Source organism: Erigeron canadensis, chromosome 7 (assembly GCF_010389155.1).
Source record: "Erigeron canadensis isolate Cc75 chromosome 7, C_canadensis_v1, whole genome shotgun sequence".
NCBI lineage: Eukaryota > Viridiplantae > Streptophyta > Magnoliopsida > Asterales > Asteraceae > Erigeron > Erigeron canadensis.
The window spans coordinates 36,197,033-36,218,537 of NC_057767.1; the positions used below are offsets into that span (position 1 = coordinate 36,197,033).

General features: G+C 33.3%; 2 protein-coding genes across 3 annotated transcripts; one reads left to right on the forward strand and one right to left on the reverse strand.

Annotated features, from left to right (window-relative positions):
• The first annotated feature begins 4,419 nt into the window (after nucleotides 1-4,419).
• LOC122608347 (probable E3 ubiquitin-protein ligase BAH1-like 1) lies at nucleotides 4,420-7,991 on the forward strand. The gene is made up of 6 exons (XM_043781442.1): nucleotides 4,420-4,819; nucleotides 5,376-5,620; nucleotides 6,079-6,333; nucleotides 6,756-6,893; nucleotides 6,976-7,034; nucleotides 7,739-7,991. The coding sequence occupies exons 1-6, from the start codon at nucleotides 4,591-4,593 to the stop codon at nucleotides 7,842-7,844; spliced, it is 1,032 nt and encodes a 343-aa protein (XP_043637377.1). The 5' UTR covers nucleotides 4,420-4,590; the 3' UTR covers nucleotides 7,845-7,991.
• On the reverse strand, nucleotides 7,531-19,291 carry LOC122608346 (ABC transporter C family member 14-like). 2 transcript variants are annotated; one of them, XM_043781439.1, is made up of 11 exons: nucleotides 19,229-19,291; nucleotides 12,689-15,113; nucleotides 12,494-12,580; nucleotides 11,425-12,045; nucleotides 10,934-11,098; nucleotides 10,339-10,633; nucleotides 9,729-9,943; nucleotides 9,343-9,648; nucleotides 8,972-9,035; nucleotides 8,639-8,878; nucleotides 7,531-8,128 (listed from the first exon to the last, which is right to left on the reverse strand). In XM_043781439.1, exons 2-11 carry the CDS (start codon nucleotides 15,062-15,064, stop codon nucleotides 8,028-8,030), a joined length of 4,470 nt encoding a protein of 1,489 aa, XP_043637374.1. In that variant the 5' UTR covers nucleotides 15,065-15,113; nucleotides 19,229-19,291; the 3' UTR covers nucleotides 7,531-8,027. The 2 variants fall into 2 exon arrangements, with proteins under 2 accessions (XP_043637374.1, XP_043637375.1); XM_043781440.1 differs by lacking the exon at nucleotides 19,229-19,291 and adding an exon at nucleotides 19,141-19,206.
• Between the last annotated feature and the right edge of the window lie 2,214 nt (nucleotides 19,292-21,505).

The window sequence follows — 21,505 nt, forward strand, 5'->3', positions numbered from 1 at the left end:
CTTTTTTATTCACTAATTTAAACATCTTTACCTAATATACCTATAATACCCTTAAATCTCAACCACTCATTTTTTTTTCCCATTCGTAAATCATTTTTTTTCTCTAATTTATTCAAAATCTTTTATCTCAAAAACCGTATATCGATAAATTTTAAAAATTGTATGAGTGTTCTTAAAATTTCATGTTTTTTCATTAGAGATGTCATTCGATATACTTTCGACGAATTTTTAAATCCGAGTACGGAGCCCGTACGGCTAAGGCAATTGACTATCATACTCTATGACTTATCACCTCTTATGACCTTTCACCCCACCATCTCGTCGCCGCATTGCGCGGATACTATTGCTCGTATTGTTAAAATAGGTTTTCAGAATTCTTTTCTTATTGTAGTATTAAAATTAAGTTAAGATTAAGATATATATTAAGTTGTACTTTGTTAATGTTCGATTTATATGGATGTCGGCCTATATAATATTGTGTCTTATTTTGAATATTTAAAATCTTCTTTTAGAAAATTTGACCTTAAATATTTTGATTTGTGTTTTATAATATTTGATAAAAGTTATATAAATTGATTGAGTTTTAAATATACCTTTTATTGTTATATTTTTCATTAAATATTATATAACATAAGTCAAAATATTTAAGGTCAAAGTTTGTAAAGAAAGACTTTGAAATTCAAACTATTAAAAATATCTTTAAATTAATAGAGTCTTGATTTGTATTTAACAAGATTTGAACCTTGGTCTTATAAGTAAAACCTAAATATCTCACAAATTCATGCCATGGATCATTGACACCTCTATAGACATAAATGTTGGCAAACATTTGTAGTTTCCCAAAAGTTAAGAATCTATACGTTTACGGTTGAGTATTTTTTGGAACAATTAAAGTTTACGGTTTATTTAGAAGAATTTGTTAAAACTACACGAAAGACAACATATATATAAAATATAAACTGGTAAATGAAGATTTATTATTATATTTTTTTTTTCCATGTTATTTGAAGATTGTAAGTGTTTAACTAGATGTATGTGGCCTTCGAAAGATATTCCAAGATCATTTCCAACCATTTTCCTTACCGTTTCATTCCCAGAATATTAATCTAGAGATATTTCAAACTTAAAACCTTTTATGAAGAAATAAAACGTGAGTCTAATTAACCTTAAGAACCCCAGTGTTAATTAATTAAAAGCTTAAAAGACATAAAATGTAATGACATTTGAGAGGTTAAAGTACTTAACAGTACATACAATCAAGTATAAATTATAAAAAGCGAAAACGACATTCACTAGATTGACATAATGGATGAGCAAAACATTGCGATTGTGCCCACATTTTGGTAGAAGTAAGTTGGTATAAGTTCACATGAATCCTGCTTTCATTTCGGGAAAAAAAAAGAAAAAGAAAAGCTCTTAGTAAATCTGAAAAACAATAGCCTGTTGTTAGACCATGAGGAGTAGCTCGTTCCCTCTTTTTTTTTTCCATGCGTAACTCTCCGGAACGCCCTCTCTCGATCCCGGAGGCGTTCTGCCTCCCTAAAAAGTAAGCCCCGTCTCATTTTGAACGTGAGCCTCCAGCGTTCGTTTCGTGTCATTTTGCATGCGCAACCACTACATTTGGTGCGCCCAACTTACACTATTCCTCGTAGATGGTAAAAGCAAGCTTTAAAGTTCTTTTTTTTTAATAAACCAACTATATATTTATATAAATTATAAAAGCAATGCCTCTAGAGGCATTCCTCCACCTAAGGGAATGGGGGAATGCCCCTTATGATTAGTAATGGACAATTGTCAAGCAAGGAGTGGAGGAGGGGCATTCTCTTAACTCTCCACTCCTCTTAGGGGGCGTTTGGTCCGTATAATATTTTTGATGGAATTGGAATTTGTTAAAGGAATTAGAATATGATGGATTTAGAATATGAATAAATTGGAATCTGATGGAATTGGAATTTGAATGAGTTATAATTTATTTGTGTTTGGTTGATAAGAATGGGATGAAATTCATAATATTAATTATATATTAAATTTTATAAAACAACAATAATTTTTTATAAGTTTGTAATTATTTTTGATTAATAATTAATAAAAATAAAAAACTCTAGTTAATAATAATAATAATAATTGATAAATATAGTCTAAAAAATCCTAGTAATAATAATTATAACAAATATATAATGAAATAATAATTAAAAAAGAGTTAATTTTTATCAAAATTTGAATTCCTTTGGAATTTCAAACATCCCATCCATTTTTCTAAGGAATGTTGAATTCCTTCGTTTAATGGAATTCAAAGGAATCCAATTTCATTTCCTTGTGAACCAAACACCTCATGGAATGGAATCTAAATTTCATTCTGTCAACCAAACAGGATATGAAATAGAATTCAGATTCTAATTATATCAGATTACAAGAAATTCTACGAATCAAACACCCCTTAGTCTCAGAGACTCTTATTCGAGATTAAAAATATATCCAAGTAATGCGTAGAGTACGCAGTGTAGTTTCAACGGGAAGACAAAATTAAAGGTGATGACATCCAGCTTTCACGGATTACTAAAAACTAGTGATGATATAAAAGAAGTCATTAGCTTAGATTTGAATATTGAAAAAAACTATGATACTTTTAATGTCGATATTGATAAATTGATTGATATTAATTTTATTGCATAGATGGTTTGTTATATTTTAATTTTTTTAAAGTTTTAAATGTCAAGACGCCATTAAATGATTTATACTATACGAGAACAAGTACCCGCGCTTTGCGGCGGTACAATGATGAGGGTGATAGGTCATAGAGTGTACTAGATCATAGGAGGTGATATGTCATAAAGTGTCATAGCCAAATGTCTTAGCCAGGCTCCATCATCGGATTTAAAAATTCGTCGAAAGTATATCGAATGACATCTTTAATGAAAGAGCATGAAATTTTAAGAACACCCATATAATTTTTATAATTTATCGATGTACGGTTTTTGAGATAAAAGATTTTGAAAGAATTAGTGGAATAGAATGATCTATGGAGGAAAGAGAAAGTTGTATGCATTGATGTATGGTACATTATGCATTAACATGTGTACATTGTTGAATTTAAATGTTGAAAGTTGAAAGTTAATCTATTTTATAATATAGTATAGATAATACGAGAGAAAGATACCCGCGCGTTGCAGCGATTATAGAGGTGATGACGGGGTGGTGATGTAATGGCGGTGGCGGCGGTGGTGGCGGTGATGGGGTAATCTACCTCACGGCCTCCGCCCTCAGATTTAAAAACTCGTCGAAAGTATATCGAATGACCTCTTTATTGAAAGAGCATAAAATTTTAAGAACGTCTATGTAATTTTTATAATTTATCGATGTACGGTTTTTGAGATAAAAGATTTTGAATGAATTAGAAGAATAAAATGATATATGCAGGAGAGAGAAAAAAATGAGTGGTTGAGATTTGAGTAGATAGAAAAAGGTAATATAGTTATTTTAGGTAAATATAAAATAGATAAAAATATACATTTTAAGAAAGTAAATGTATTAAATAAGGACTTTTTTTTTACAATATATTAAAGATATATTATAAAGCTACTCCTTTTATAAAGGTGATGGAAACCCTGCATATTTATACATACTTTTGTGAATAGTAGTAATATCTATACTCCCTGGTAAAGCAAATACCCCTTATTAAATATTTCTGTCTTTGAAATACCTTTATTTGTCTTTGGACTTTTTTGTTTTTTTTCCTTCACGTAACTACCAAAAATCCCTAATAAAGCATACCACCTTCCCCACCACTGCCGCTGCATTGCGCGGGTACCATATTCGTTTAAACTAAACTATTAGGATTTAAGCTGTGAGAGTAATTCAAATTTTGATATTTTAAAACTTAAGATATATATAAATTTCAAAAATCAAAATGGTTATCAGAACGAATATGTGAAGTACAGCAACAACAACAACAATATCTAATCCAATAAAAGCCGAGTTTGAGGGAAATATGTGATGTAGATAACTTTACACTTACACAAAGGTAGAAAAATTACTTTGAGATAGAATTCCAACGTAGGATTTATGTGAAGTGTTTATAATAAATTAATAGTCTAGTAGTAGAAAAAGGCACACAACATAAAAATAAATATTAGACGTTCATAGTATACTCATATCTCTTTAACAATATTTTAATGTGTTTTATTTTTTTTTTATTGTCAATGAAACATTGGATATATGACTTCTCATAAAAATATCAAACAATATTTGTGTGTTTCTCGTAAAGTTCAAAAGACATACAATAACTCTTCATCGACATAAATTAATTATTTAATCTAACCTTTTTCTTTAATTAAGAAAAATATTAAATGCACCCTATATTTGTATGTCTATATCTATCCATATATATGACGTTTAAAGTATAAAATAAAATGTAAGTAAAACCTCCCAAGAAAAACTTGACTATTTCACCTAGTCTTTATCTTCGAAAACGGCGACACGCTAGCGCCAGAGGTGCTTTACTTTATAAACCCCACTATATATATATATTCATACATATAGATATAGATACATACATATATAATCTTTGTTCAAAAAAAGGTCAGGGAGAGAATGAAATTTTGCAAGAAATATGAAGAATACATGCAAAGCCAACAAAATGAAAAGAAATATAAACTACCTGGTGTTGGTTTTAAAAATCTCAAGAAAATCTTGAAACGATGTCGTTTCAATGAAGCTTCTTCATCAGTGTTACTTCTTGATGATAATATTCTTGATCACCATCCTTCTTCTGATATTAATCAAAATAATAATAATAATACCTGCATTCATTCATGCCCAGGTATTTCTTTTACTACTTTTTGTAGCTTAATTTATATTCTTGGTTTTTATTTAGTATCATCTTTTTAATTAATTTGGTGTAACTTTTTTTTTTTGGTGTACTTTATGATATATATTGTGTCAGGAAGAATGTGATAGATATTTTCTTCTTTTAGGTCAAGTGTATCGACTTGTCACGTTTTGTTAATTTTATACATATGTATCAAAATTTTTGTACTTTTGTATTTTTGTTATGGTATGTATGCATATGGTGTTTTATAACTTGTAAAAATAGTGACTTGGTGCCGGTTTTATGACTTAGTAGATGACGTGACAACTTATATGGTTAACAGGTCGTCTAAAAGAGAAAATTGATATGAACTGAAATTGCATACTATAGTTTTTTAACATATATTTAAAGGGTATTTAGGACATGCTTGTAAAAGTCCATTTAGATGAAAGTGTTAAATGGATACAGAGGTTTTAATACTTTGTTTGAAATAACTTCTGAACGATAAGTGATAGATTGACAAGTTTCCGGGAACGAAAATCAATGATATGATTTTGAAATTTTGTAGTATGCGATGGAAGTTTCTTTCCTTCCCTTATGAAGGAGATGTCTATGGTGGTTGGATGTTTTAATGAGCGCGCACAAAAGGTACTTGATGTTCATCTAGCAACAGGCTTTCGAAAGTACCTCGTGTGGTGCAAAGACAAGTTTCAGGGAAACCATGGTGCGTTTATACAAGAGGGCAAGGATCTTGTTGGGTATGCAGTTATAAATGCCATTGCTATGAGGAAGATTCTTAAGAAATATGATAAGGTTTGTTGTTCTTTGAGGAATCAAATGGTTCTATGTTATTTTATATCTTAGAAACACAACTGCTAAAGGTGGAAAGATGACCAGGTTGGGCAAATGGTGAAAACTTGTTTAGCTGAAACAGGCCATTTTGAGAGACCGAATGGGGGTTGGGTTTGTCTGCTGTAGTGCTGTCAATATTTTGAGTTTTTGAAAAGATTACTGAACTTGTTGATAATGATTATGAATTCATGGAAGCAAATTACCATCAGAATCTTAACGTTTTAAAATATAAATAATACTGTTTAGGGTCTTGTGTGGGCTAAAAAAGATACATTGGGTGACCTTCAACTCCTTCGACCCATTCCACTTTTAGCTGATTTATATCTGACTAGGTTGAGATTAAACACTACCCAAATTGACTTGTTCATAAAAAAAATGGGTTGAAATTGCAAGACCTGATTTCATTCTTTTTAAATCAGATACACGACTCTAAGCAAGGCCAAGCATTCAGATCGCAAGTCCAGAGCATGCACTTGGAAATACTTCAGTCGCCATGGCTTTGTGAGCTTATTGCTTTCCACATTAACATAAGGGATATGAAGACGGATATAGAGAAGGGATCTGAATTATTTGAGGGTTGTTCTCTTATATTTAGTGATGGAAAACCTTCGCTTTCTTGTGAGCTTTCTGATGCTGTCAAGCTTGAAATAGATTTAACTTGCTCTATATGCTTGGTCAGTTCCTTGAACTTTATATGTTTAATTCTCTATTTTCAGAAGATAGACCATTTATACTTTCAGATTATTGTGAAGGAAGGAACGAGAATTTTGTGATTAAAAAAAATCCCGTATTAAAAAAACAAATCTGGGCATTATTTTTTTTCAAGTGGCCGGTGGCAGAATGGGTGGGGATTGTGCAACAAATGGGATGACTTGTTTTGCCTAGATCCCATAAATCCATTTTGACCCGCAACATTTTAGCTATTTTTAAAAGTATATATGTTTGACAGTTGTATATTAAATATAAGCCAGATCAGTCCTTTTTTTTGTGATAGACATGTTGAACTTGCTACCTCTATATACTACTACTGACTTTATGTGTGCATTCTTTATGGAAAGTTGGATTATTTATCTATTCATTATATTTGTTTGATCAGGATACTGTATTTGATCCCGTATATTTGACTTGTGGACACATCTTCTGCTTCATGTGTGCTTGCAAGTCTGGATCAGTAACAATTGTAGATGGACTGAAGGCAACAGACCCTACAGCTAAATGTCCTCTTTGTCGTGAGGTATAACTATCTTTCTTCCTTTGTATTTTTCTAATAAAATCTCCATCATAAATACATGGTGATTAACTCGGTTGTTTTACAGGCAGGAGTTTACCAAGGATCTCTCCATTTGGATGAGCTTAACATTTTACTGAGTCGAAGGTACATTTTTTTGTGTCACAAATGCTTTCACTTGTCTCGAGATCTATCAATTGTATTAGGATAGGAGTCTTGTCGATTGGGTAAATATTGTATCTCAACTAGTCAAATGGGCGGAGTAAAGAGTTTTTCTAAACTGGAAATGGGTTAAACATTATCCAGTATCCCTTTGCAAACTCCTTAACTGTTTTATGCACAGAATTTCATATTATTACTTTCATACTGTGGAATTTGTAGTCATATTCGGGCCAAATTATATAGTGACCAACTTTGGGCCGAATTCAATGCCAGGTAACCAACCATTTTGCCCAGGAAAAATTTCAACATTAAGCCTTGAAACTTGTTACTTAGTAGTTACCAAGTTAATTCCTCAAAAATAACTTTTAACTGATTAAACCAAGTTGGTTTCCTGGAATAGAATTTGACCAAAGTTGGGACTCCATATTTTATGCAATTAACTTCGATAATCAAGACAGTAATTATTTTTGAACATAACAAATGGAGTATAAGTGTTGGCTGGTCAAGCAAACTCGATTTATTCTGACCTGGATTGAAATTATCGTTTGACCTGAACTAAATTATCTATTTGACCTGAATGAACATTACCCATAAAAGAGAAATATCGACCCATTAGTCAACCCGCCCGACTTGCCCAGTTTGTCACTTCTAGAGCAGAAAGGGCCTGATTTTCTATTAAACTTGTGCAGTTGTCCTGAATATTGGGAAGAAAGGCTTAAAACCGAGAGAGCAGAAAGGATTCGCCTGACAAAGGAGCACTGGGAATCACAATCGCGTGCATTTTTGGGGATCTGAATGGACTTCTCTCATTTCTACCAGCATGCTGGTGGGAATCTTGTATATATAGAGATTTGACAATCAAGTAAGAAGTTTAAATAATTTGTAGCTTTCTTTTGTAATGCATACTTTTATCGATACCTAGAAAAAATTACGTTTAGATCACTTATTAGAGTGACATTGTTGTCATACATTGGATGTTTATAAACCTGATGATCTGTTTGCATATTCCTGAACCAATGCCCCAAAGAGTGAGGGCTTCTCAATCAAACGTGAAGGCTTGTCAAATTCTTTTGCATACCCTACCAGAACATATAAGAATAATTAGTTAGTGTTTATGTGACCTACTGACCTTACAAGTAAAACTTCCATTAACCTCAATCAGCTGCAGGAGCTAGTGAACATTCTAACTAACGTGTCAGTCCAACCCTTTTATTTGGAACGGGTAGAATATAAAAGATAAACTAAAAAATTAAATGCGCCAAAAGGGCTGAACAAGTTAAATGGGTCAAAAGTTGCCTAAAGTTTAAGTTCTCACAATGTCCTAAATCGTATTGTTTGTTAGCCAACCTGACTCATTTCAACCTCCCTTAAAAATAACAGGTTCTCACCTAAACCTTCAACCAGTTACCCAACCCGCCTGTTTTGACACATGTACCTACAATTGTATTGTTTGGTTTTTTTAATCATTTTAAGTTCACTGATTATTTACGAAATTAGAGAAAACCTGACCAGACCTGTTTTGTCCCGACTATATATTTTACTTACCCAACCGTCCATTTTACAACCTCTGCCAATAGATAAGAAAGTACCTGCATCAATGACTAAAACCCGATCACAGTCCATGACAGTAGGTATCCTATGAGCTATGCTAACGATGGTACAGTAAGCAAAGTCCTCTCTTATGATTTTCTGAATTATAGCATCTGTTTGTGAGTCAACAGATGCTGTTGCTTCATCCATGAACAACAGTCTACTGTGCTTCAGCAATACCCTTCCCAGACAAAGAAGTTGCCTTTGTCCCACACTCCAATTATCGCCATTATCAACAACTAAATAACAAACCGAATATGTATAAATGATAAATATTGGATTCTTTTTCTTTATTCTGTACCAAAAAAAGTCCATGGATCCGTTTTACGTACCTGTGGAATCAAGTTTCCCAGGTTTGGCTGATACAACATCATTAAGTTGGCATCGTTCGAGACTCTACAAAGCAGGTTTTCAAGTTAGGAGAATGAAAGGAAGTAGATGAGGTAAATTTGACCCAGTTACTTATAAATAAGTCAAGTTTAAATAGATTATTCTTGTAAAGGTCAAATGTATCTAATCAACACAATCAGGTTATAAGAAAATGGGTCAGCTAGGTCGGAAGTCATTAAAGTTTAGTTTTATAGCATATAACCTTCTAATTCATTAAAAATAGCCTATTTTGATCCATTAACCACGTGCATGGAGTCATTACAAAATTGTGTGAAGATAGTAGTTTTGTTAAGATAGAATTGAACCCACTTACCCTCCATATCTCCTCATCTGTATGTTGACCGATAGGGTCAATGTTGCTTCTCACCGTGCCTTCAAAGAGGATTGGTTCTTGGGGAATGATGCCAAATCGGGACCTAAGATCATGAAGTCCAAGTGATGATATATCGATACCATCAATGATAATACTTCCACCAGAGGGCTCGACCAGCCTAAACAGAACCTGAATTAAAGTTGATTTCCCACCACCTGTTCTACCAACAACTCCGATCTTTTGCCCCCCTTGAATGTTTAGAGTAATCCCTTTAATCACAAGAGGCGTGTTTGGCCGATATCTAACCTGCTCACAAGCAAAGACATGAATTAACATAAAGAGAAGAGTGTTGAATTTGATAATACAGTTAGAATTTAGAAGATTACCTGCAAGTTTCTGAGCTCCAAACTGCCATGGTTGGGCCAATTTGGAGGAGGGGGACTGTCTTTTCTCACCCATTCTGCTTCTGATGGTATGTTGGTAAATTGTTTTATCCTTTCAACAGAAACCATTCGGTTTTCAACAAAGCAGCTCGTATATAAAGCCCAAAACAGCAGGCCGTTAAGTGACAATCCATATGAAAGTGACAATCCAACGTCCTCTGATCATATTAGTTCCCATTAGTTTCTCTCTAGAGCAACCTTGATACTAGAGGTAACAAAATCGGTGCTTGGGTAATAGCTTAAACGGATTCAGGTCAAAATTGTATGGGGTTAAACAGGCCAGTTCAGATTGCCAGTCTTTTTATAACAGTTCTCTGTGATAGATATATGACATAAATGTTACTGTATTCTTTTGAAAGTGATTTGGGTTGCATGCAGTAATAATCACTTTTGACCCGGTCAATCAGTTTAAACCGCCTCCTTTTTGGCTCTTTTTAAGTGTTAACTGTTGACAATTTAAATATAATCCAAATAAACCCACAAAAAGTAAATGGGTCAGATTTCCTTTTTTTACTGTAGGCAAGGATTTATTGGTTTTGTATTGGGAATATACCTGGTTTAATGACGCTGCTAGGTAATAGGATCATGAAAACGGTGGAAACACAAAGAAACAAGCTTCCAAGAAATTCCAAGCGGAACCCTAACCACCCGTTCGATGCATTGTTGTGGAAATCCATCCGTAGATTTCCATCTACACGGTCAACATTTTCTTGAACAAACCTGTCCTGTTTTTTGAAACACCGGATGGTCATAACCCCTGAGATGCTCTCAGAGAAGTGGTGAATGACGGGTGCTTTTGTAATTGAGTCGAGTCGCGTTATTTCTCGAGATGTTGCAAGGTAATAGCCCTGAAGAAATCAGGCAAAAGGATCATTTCCTCTAACCATATTGGATACAATGTGTTTGGTTTCAGGTTTATTTTACTTTTCTTTATTAGGTAGATCGCATGACATAAATACCTTTTCATTTTCATGTGTTAAAGTAAGCGATTATTCTAGTAGTTTAGAGTCAATAATGGATTGTGACAGTCATTTGAGAGTCATTGGAGAGTTTCATAATTATAATAATAAACATTATAAAACTCTCTGTTAAAAGCTTGTTCTTTAACATGTGTTTGTGTTTCTCTTAATCTCTTCCGAGTGACATACCCGATACCAGAAGTTGAGCCAACCGAGTGGTATTAGTAGGAAAATTGTTGGCCAAGCATATTGACAGGTTATGATGATCACACTAATCACGGACATGTACAAAACAAGGCTCAGGTGCATCACGAAGGGTAGAAGAGTATCGATGTTGGTTTGATCACTTGATGCCTGAAAACATTGAACAAATAGCATAAGATAGGAGGTGGCAAAGTGGGTGGATATGAGAGGTTAGAGTCTAAATGGGTCGGGAACAGTTGACCCTAAAGACATTTGTCCTGTATATATTTATCTTGTTTTTAAATTATTTGTGTATCGACTATGATTACAAAATATGTAGTACTTTTTATATATATAGTTCATTCTAATTTCTCGAGAAATAGTGATTTATGAGGTTTTCGGGATTAAATGTGCACTTTCGACTACTTTTGATACATCTAACCTATTTGGCCCTTAGGAAATAAAACATAAGTCGAAAACTGAAGAAACCATGTTACCCGACTTAGAATTCTTCCTGAAGGTGTGGTGTCAAAAAATGACATTGGAGCATGAAGGATGCTATGAAGAATTTGTTTAAAGAACTTTTGTGCAGTCTGGAGCCCTAAAAACATAGAGAAAAAAACTCTTCCTATAATCAGGACAAATGCAATGCCTGCAATAAGTGCATATACTCCAATGAACAAAGAAGGGTCGAAAGAATCAGCTCGATCCTCCGAGGTTTCGTAAGCCAGCCAGTAATCACTGGCCATCTGTGTTGCTTGCCACAAGAACGCCAACACCAAAACCAGATTCATGCCGGTCCACCCAAATGCCTCAGTCAAATACACTTTGTAGACATGTAAACTGACTCTTCCTGTTTCTCGCTCTTCATCTTCTATCAGTTTTGATGTTCCATTAATAGAATTAGATAGGGAGCGTTCTAGAGATTTACTGTTTTCATTGTTGTCTTCCCTGGGATTATCCCTGGGAGGTTTTTTCATGGTTTCTGGTTCAGTTGATTCCATTTGTACTAGCTGCATTGAGGTCTCATGAGCAGACACTAAAGCTTTAAAATCAAGTCCAGACTGAACCAGTTCGTCATACTTTCCTGATTGGACAATCATCCCATCGCGCATCACCTGCAAATTAGAAAAACAGAACCATATTACTTGGTACTTTGGTAGGATTTCGCCAATGAACATCGATGGACTTCATGTCCATTTTCTAAATTTTTCAAAAATAGTTAGGTCAACTATGAACAGATTACAGGAGATCGAAACTATATCAGATTCTTAGTGACACAATTTAGAAGAGTAGTATATAGTCTTATTTACACAACATTTTTTGGGGTAAAGGGTAATTTTACCCTGGTATAACTATTTACCCAAACTTTATAACAAGTGGGTGCAGGTATAAGTATTGGTTCATTGCTAGAGTTTAGGAAAGGGAGGTAATATTTACGCCAGATAATTTGTTCCTTACATCAGAATGTACAGATTCATTTTGGTACAGAAGTGAAGTGTTTTGTGTATCATCTCCCGGAAAGGAAATCTTGTCACAATTTAAGAAGATAATCATTTTACTTACTAGTATAAGATCAACGTTATGGAGGAAATCGACTTGGTGAGTCACGAGTAAGATCGTCTTGTCTTTTAGGGCCCCCCGCACACATTCCTGCAAATGAAATATATATGAGAGTTTGCATAGGAAGACGAATGCAATAGATTTTAGGTTTTATACTACAACTCTACAAGTGGTCTATATAATGGGGTAATCGATCACCTTGAATATTTCTGAACCGGTGTGAGCATCAACAGCACTAAAGACGTCATCAAGAAGATAGACATCAGAATCTTGGTAAACAGCTCTTGCTAGCTGAATCCGCTGCTTTTGACCACCACTTAGATTGATCCCACGCTCACCAATCTCCGTTTGATCTCCAAATTCCATCATTTCTAAGTCTTTTTCCAAGCAACAAGTTCTTATTACATTCTTGTACTTGTGTCGGTCCATAGGCGAACCAAACAGAATGTTTTCTTGAATTGTTGAATTCTGAATCCATGCTGTTTGTGCAACGTAAGCAGTGCTACCAGAAACTTTCACCTTGCCAGAAATTTTGTTCATTTCACCAATGATAGATGCAAGTAGAGATGATTTCCCTGATCCTACAGTCCCCACGATGGCTGCTAGTTCGCCTTTTTTGATCTCAAAGTTTAAATTTTTGATCAGATCCCCTTCTGAAGGGTCATCGTGCCAGCTAAATGACCCGTCTTGGACCTTGACCGCAGTCATAGTTTCACTATCACCAAATTCGCCCCTCTCGACCGAACCCTCCTCCAATTCCTTGCTGGTCATAAACTCATCTAATCTTCCCAACGATATCATCGCCTGAGAAAGAGATATCATCGATTGAGGAAAACTCCAAATCGGTTCCTGCAAGTTCTTAAACAATGATGTGGCTGTGAAAACCGTTCCAGCATCGAGTGGTACCCCAAGCAAAACCCCACTTCCGAATGTGACTGTCGAGATAAACAAAGGTGTGCTCCACAGAACAACCATGTTTCCACCGATCGAGTACATGAATTTACAAAGCCAACCGTATTCTGACTCACGAAACGACTGAATCCTTTCGTTAAAATGCTCTTCCCAAGCTTGAAACTTAATCACCCTCATATAATTCAGCATCTCATTAGTAGCTTTCATCCTCGAGTCGCGACTTGTCATAATGTTAAACTGGAACCGATTGTTTCGTTTAGTCCCCACAAACACAAATGCAAGAATAGCCAAAACCGCAATCAGTGTAACCACGGCCGATGAGCCAAGGTACATGTAAAGAATGGCCAGTGCTACGGCTACTTGAAGCGGCATTAGCCAAATGGCGTGTAACTGAAGCATTATATCGGATATTTGTTGAGCATCTACAGCCATGTAGTTCACAATCTGTCCTACACCGTGAGATTGCCTGGCAGAACACGAAAGACGTAATCCTTTTTTGTATAACGACGTAATCAAAGTTGACCGGATCAACATCCCGAGTTTCTGAGAGTGGAAGTTGAAATGGTGTGATGACAAAACCTCGGTGAATTTAGAGACTAGAAGAATTAGTACCAAATAATAGCCTTCATATGGTGAAGTACTCTTTCCGGATGTGAAATCAACAAATCTCTGGATTAGCAACGGACCAACATACGCGACACAAAGCTTTACTATCGCCAAAAACCCTGTAAATGCGATATGTTTCCAAAAAGAACGAATTATTGCGGTTCTAACAGGATGTTTTGATTTCTCGTCAGGTTTGGGCCAGTTTTTTTCGAATGTTAGGGACATTTTTTCAGCTTGATGTTCTGGTGAAAGTGTCGGGATATCATCGAGTGTTAACGGGGTTTTGTAGCCTTTTTTTAGCAATGGATTCAACCATATCCAAAACGTTTTTGATATGATTGAAGCAGAAGCCCATCCGCTCACATTCAATGATTTGTTAAGTTCATCAGGTTTAGAATCTGGAGTCACTAATGTAATGCCACTTGAACCGATTACTGATGCTATCAAGAAGAAAGCCGAAAATGGTAACGAAATGGATGAAACTATGTCTTCAGTTTTTGACAATGGAGTGTGGTGAACAAGACGGTTGATGCTTGAAAACGAGATCAACGAAATAGCGACAAAGTTAACGACCCAGAATACACGTAAGATGACCGGATGAGTTACTGACTGAAATCTCTTTTCATGGACAATCAAAACAGTGATTATAACAAACGATATCGCTTGAACTAACCAACATATTCCGTCAACCAACTTCCATTGTGTTTCGGGGTTCTGTCTGAACCCTGAAATGAATGAAACTGTCGCTAAAACAGCCAAAACGGTAGAAACGAATAGGGAGAGTTTAAACCAAATATTGGTTTCTACAAAAACTTGGGTTTTAGCGACTAGTGGTTCGTCGATGCTAGAATTGTCACTGTTGTGTGAGGTGAATCTCGAATAAAATTTTTGAATTGCGAAAACGAAAACAACAAAAAGGAAGATGATATCAATGGAAGCTAAGAGTAGTTTTTGTGGGCATGGAGAGAGTAAAATGAATGAGATCATTGATGTGTTTTCGGCCATTGTAGAGCTTAAAGAACATGAGAGTGACTTGATTAGAGACACAGAACTCATATTTGAAAGCTAAAGCTTGTCAAAGTTGTATTTGTTCAACTTCAATGATCTGTGACAACAAAGAGTGATTATTAAATAGAAGGATATGGGAATAAATATAGTTGCCATAAAATATTTATGTTCAAAGAGCAGCCTGCAAATCTTTCTTATACTGTATTATACTAAAGAATAATTTAATAAGTTAATTGCAAGATTGGTACTTGTGGTTTGTATGTTTTAACAATGAGGTCCTTTTTAAGTGCACAGATTACGGGGTCACTAAATCATGAACTTCTTACATACTTAGTCCAAAATTAATATGGTTGTCAATTTTATGCATTCATGTGAGGGGCAAATGGGCACTTGACCCGACCGTCACTAACGGAGCCGTTAATTTTGGACTACGTATACAAAAAGTTCTTGATTAGGGACCTCATTGCTAATGAACTTGAAAAGAAATCTTTACTGTGAAAACAAACATACCACGTAGGCCAATTTTGTAATTAAATTTTCTAAATTGGCATCGTTGTAATAATCTAGTAATAGCTGACATGTTATATTACATAAAGAATTAAATACATTTTTCAAAGTGTCATCGCGATGATAATCTAATACTAGTAGACGATATGCAACAGCATAGAGGGTTCAAATTTCATCCATGTTTATTAAAGTAATTTTTCTTTTCTCATGTTAGTCATGGGACAAGTTGGTAGAACCAATAATAAATCGGTTATTAAATGTTTTTATAATATTTTTAAATGAAAAAACTTCACCTCACATGTATTTTGATCAACTATATAAAGTTTAGTATGGATCACATGTATTTTCATTATGCTATATTTGGTTTAAACTGATTTTCTAATAATAATTCTTTGTTTTTTAGTCTTTGTTGACAAGGATTGAGTTTTTGTTCCTCACATGGATCATATGGAATTATGGATCATTAGGATTGAATTCGTGTTACTCTAATTCTCCAACTTTTTTTTTAGAATGGCAAAATATGATTTATTGAAACAAAATCTACTAGCAAGATTTTAGTGATTTTAAGAGAGTACAACTACAATAAGAAAGCAGAAGTCTACCTACTAAACGAACTACATGACTTTAACTGCAAAAAGTACAAAATAAATTATAAAAATCCTCCACCTTAGACGGTATAAGAATGTTTTTATAATAATTACACTTTAATCTCTTATAAATATGTTCAACGAAAATGATCTTGCATATCGACATTATATATAAGTACCTAAGCAGCAGTAAAATGATGCTTTGAATGTTTTATGATATGGTATTATTTATTTTTAAAAATAGAAAAAGTTAAACCTTGATTTTAAATATATAAGGTGTTTTGATGCTTCAAAATATAAAAAAAAAAAAAAAAGTAACTACTCAGTGCCGCCTTCTGTGGGTTTTGAGCCCCAATACCTCGACGGTGTATGAGGGAGGTTAAGATGTAAGCAAACTTTACCTCTATCTAAGTAGAGAGGCTGCTTCCAGTTTCTACCTAAATGGTAGAAAAAGCCCTCCAACCTTTGCATGAGATGAGAGGATCGAACCCATGACCTCTGTCTCCAGAGACAAGAGTATTTACCACTGATCCAACCATGCTGCTTTGCTTCAAAATATAAATGCACCAAAATGTTCATTGATATTTAGGGAGTTTATTACCAAAATGGTATGTTTGAAAAAAATATTTACCATAATGGTGTATTTTTAAAACTATTTACTTAAATGATTTTTTTCCCTTTTATGCTTGCTCACCATTGTTTGTTAAAACAGTTTGTAATGATGCATAAGAGATATAAATTCTCAACCTCACTTTTTGTTAAACTTCGCCATATATATATATATATAGTTTAGTTAGAAACTCAAATAAAAGAAAAAAAAAAAGATTTGGACACTTAAAATTTACTATAGTTTAGTTAGAAACCTTAAAATAAGAGATAAAAGGTAAAGAAAAAAAAAGATTTGATGATTAAAGTTAGAAACTCAAATTTAATTGATAAAAATTAAAAACTATGAAACTAAACTATAATTAAGTTTGTATACAAAAAGTTAGACTAAAGTTAAAAAAATCAATAAGTTAAGTGATACAAATAAGTTAAAAGCTTTAAAATAAAAGATAGAAAGTAGAAAAAAAAATTTTAAAAATTGATGATTAATGTTAAAATCCAAAGTTAATTGATAAAAATTAAAAACTTTAAAAGTAAATTATACATGTATATAAAAAGTTAGACTAATGTGATAATACCTAAAAGTTAAGTGGTAAAAATAAGAAATTGTAAAAATATACAATCGTAAAAGGGGAAAAAAAACTGCAGAAAATGACAAAATAAGAATAAGACAAAATTGTTGACGTCAGCATGTAGCTAAGAATTCAAAAAGGTTACCGGCTAAGAGAATAGCAGGTCAATCGTGTATTCGATAACGTTTCTGATTTTGTTCATGTATACATTAAACCTTTTGTAAGTTCATGTACACAATGACTTTTCGGTCTTTGTTGATTACATTTCCGTGCACTTAACCCAAAAAAAAAGGAAGATGTGTATCCTTTTTGGTAAATAGTTTTAAAAATACACTATTTTGATAAATATTTTTTTTAGACACACCATTTTGATAATAAACTCGATATTTAGGTTGGTATTTTTAAATTGATATCTTATTTAAGTTAGTTTACTCCAAGAAAGATGTAATTTCTTTCTCATAAGAGGTGTAAATTGTCGGAGACATTTTTTATTTTTGACCCCCGGAAAAATAGCTTCAGCCAACTCCTCTAACATAATGGGACAAGCTATAAGTTTTTTTCTTTTTGAAAGTGAGACAAGCTATAATTAGAGGTGAAAAGTCTCACCTGTACGTGGATCAACTTATTGTCTAATGTGTGGTTGAGTTATGCTCAATTGGTAACATGGACTTTTTTTTAGTTGAATGACTCTACAGAATGGCAGAACAGAAACATTCAAACATCATATGGGAATTAAATATGTAAACAAGTCAACAATATTCAAGATACCTGAAATTCTGAAAGCATAGTTAAAAGCAATTGTGATAAATTACTTATACTGTCCTTGCATATTCAATTTATCTCAGTACGTAAGATTCCTCCAATTTCTTTGTTTTCTTTGAACTTATACTATATGTACAGAGTTTTAACTACTGTTATTTTTTTTTTAAAAAAAGGAACTTATTAACATGTGTCTCAATGAACAGTGAAGAATCTAAATACCAGGTATAATTTTTGGAAAAAACCAATATTTTGCTAGAAATATAGAAGAAACATGTTTCTCTTTATAAACTCCTCCAATGAAAATTACATGTTTGAATATAAAATCTCTCCCCTTAAAAATCATGGTGCAAACATGTTGCTAGAAGCATACTAGTTAACCCCATAATTTTTTGAAATTATACAAACAAGCATATCGCATATGTACATGATGCTGTGGTCAAAAGCTTAAACTAACAAGTTAAGCTTATGAGTGTATTGTATTGTCCATGAGTGTAGTACATGGTACCGAACTACTTACCTAGCTAATAGTTTTAATAAATTCGTGTAAAATAAATATTTAATTAATTATTATCGACTAGAAAGGTAACATATAAACAAATTCAAATAAAAAATCAACTACTTTTAACATAATATCATTATAACTTTCTATCTTACACAACTAACAGACCACGACAAAATTAAGCCAACGGTTGACAAAGTCAATAACCATTTAGCCGTATATCATAGCTGAAGAGGGAAATTGTTAAAACATTCTGGGGCCGTTAAAGTAATTAATCAATAGTAAAATATAAAAACACGGTACTACAATGACAAGTGTGTTCGATATATATTTTGAAAAAAAGTATAACAAAATATAACTTGTCTATTTAAAAAAATCGTATGTATTTTCTCGCATTTTTTTCATTAACAAGCTCAATCAATAGGTTTAAATAAATTAAAAAGAACTAATGGTTTATTAGAGTCTCATATAACAAAGACTTATTCTATCATTATTTATTAAAAAAATTAAAAGAAAATATTAAATGAAAGCTTTAAGATTTTACTTAATGTGCATAAAAAAATTGTACATTTGCATATTAAAATTTTTTATCATTGTGCAACTTCTGAGTCCGCCTGTCAGTGATCAATTTGAAACAAGTTGAAGCTATGATAGTACCTTGAAGAAAGTTGCAACTAACCTTGTATATATATGGAAGATGAAATCATATATCCGGTAGACGATTCAACATTGCACAACAAGCTATTGCATGAAGGAAGACCAAAACAACACACCTCTTATAAAAAGGTCACTTACTTGCAGCGCAATGCATGTGGGCCTAGCCATCCAAAACTATGTGGTTCTAAAACTTTTTTTTTTTTTTTTCTACATCCGGCTTTCCACCCCATTTCGGTCTACTTGGATCTTTGACTTTTATTTTTTTATACGTGTAAAACACTACTATATGCAAGAAATTGACCATTGTAAATTTGTAATTCGTAAAACACTATATGTAGTTCTAAAGCTTGTAGCCCTATGTCAACTTTCAACTCCAAGTCTTTAGTTACAACCACAACTCGAAGTTTTTATGCCAAACAAACCTTACATCCAACACAAATTTTAGGTTTGGTTTAATAAAGTTATTAAGGGGGCTTATTAACTAATTAAGCTTCTTTAAAGTATAATAAATTTTGTTTCTTTCAAACATCTTATCAGCTTAATTATTACTATTAAAAAAAAAAAACTTAATTATTTTTTTTTTAAATAGATAAATATTACATCATGTTTACTACTACTCATAAAACTAACTCAAATAAGTGACCTAGGATGAAATCGAGTAAACTCTTGTCTTTATATGATAGTGGAATGGTTGCCAATTTGGATCTTCCATCGACGATCTTTACCAAAGAATGTCAAGACAATGTTCATGTTTTCTATTTTCTTTGACATTTTCTCTATGTTTTACATGGGAAGATGCTCAAATTTAATTCATCAAAACTTTTCTTACATTTGTTTTCTAGTACTTTGATATTAATAATTTAAAGTTGAATTTTTGTTAAGTTCCATGAAGTGTCTTTCTTGAATCCAAAGGTGTTAGGACAATATTATCTCTTTTTAATATTTTCTTTATGGTTTATGATAGAGGATGATGAAATGTTTTACTTTATGTTTTTTTTTAATCCAAAGAATGTTTGTAAAGGTTTCCCGGATATGATTTAGATTTTTTGTCTAATACGGAGTAAGAGTATTTCAAATTCCAGTGACCTTTTTCCAAAATATTTTGATTAAATTTATTAAGGGAAAAAGTTTTTATAGATCCTATTTCATGTGTTCCAATGACAGTAGATTGGACCTCGTTCTGAACCTATCAAGGACTCCCACAAAACACATTGCAATTAATGTGCTTTAATAATATAAATGCACCGTATTTGTTAAATATAAAATATAAATATTGTCATCGACTGTGACATGAAAAATGAGTGTTGGATTAAATTTCGAAAAATTGAGTGTCTACATCAAGCCAGTTTTTCTGACTAGACACTATTACAAGTCCACCCGTGTCCCACACCACAGTAAAGTCGATAGCTACCCTGTGTTATCATGCCCCAATCGCGGGCGTCGAAGCATCATGTTGTGGACGACGTTGATGTTACTGCCCCGTCGTGGGGTGCTATCCTGGTGATGCATTCAGCTAGTGGCGTTATGCATACACTCTTTTTATGGAAACTAGTACTCACGCAATGCGGCAGTATGGTGATGATGACGGTGGCAGCGATGACGTCGATGGTGGCGGCATTAGCTATTTGGTTATGTAAAAGTATTTGATATAAAAAGAGATAATGTAGTTATTTTATATATATGCAAATAATTTCATTACGGTTATCATAAAATTTAAGGAAAAATACATAAAAAGATAACTTATTTACCCAAAATTCCTAAAAAGATGAACCTATTTTGTTTTCGTCTATTTAAAGGATTCAGTTTTCATAAATTTCCTAATAAGGGGGACATCGTTAGTTTTTGACGCCGAAAATCCGTTAAGTGTCACGTCACCCATGCCACATCATCGACTTTGCTTACGTGGCATTGACTAAAACAGAAAATATATAAACGCGAATTGGTTAGTAATGTAGTTTGAGAAAAAATTCAACCATTCCTTGCTACAACCATATATCAAGGATTTACAGAGTACCTTAAAGACTTGGTACAATAATTATTTCTCCAATTTACTACACAATTTATCCTCTGCTTGGCCACAAGAGTTATAATCGAAGTAAATATAAGATTGAGTACCATATCTTCCAAGCACAAGCGGCAATTAATAAAATAAAAGAAAGCGAGTGGTAACATGTCACAAATTTAAGCTTCCAAAATTAGAAGCTCCATGGTCCATAAAATAAAAGAGCTTTAAAGAAAAGAGGACCGACCTTTAAAACCATATTACCCCTTAGTTCTTGATCTTTGATTTGATGATTAC

Bases quoted from the DNA above. Each gene is read 5' to 3' on its own strand.
- LOC122608347 (XM_043781442.1), top strand. From the start codon at position 4,591: ATGAAATTTTGCAAGAAATATGAAGAATACATGCAAAGCCAACAAAAT. The intron at 4,820-5,375 runs GTATTTCTTTTA...GAAATTTTGTAG, and splicing joins CTGCATTCATTCATGCCCAG to TATGCGATGGAAGTTTCTTT. The intron at 7,035-7,738 runs GTACATTTTTTT...AAACTTGTGCAG, and splicing joins AACATTTTACTGAGTCGAAG to TTGTCCTGAATATTGGGAAG.
- LOC122608346 (XM_043781439.1), bottom strand. From the start codon at position 15,064: ATGAGTTCTGTGTCTCTAATCAAGTCACTCTCATGTTCTTTAAGCTCT. The intron at 10,634-10,933 runs GTATGTCACTCG...TGATTTCTTCAG, and splicing joins GGCTCAACTTCTGGTATCGG to GGCTATTACCTTGCAACATC. The intron at 9,036-9,342 runs GTAAGTGGGTTC...CCTGCTTTGTAG, and splicing joins CAGATGAGGAGATATGGAGG to AGTCTCGAACGATGCCAACT.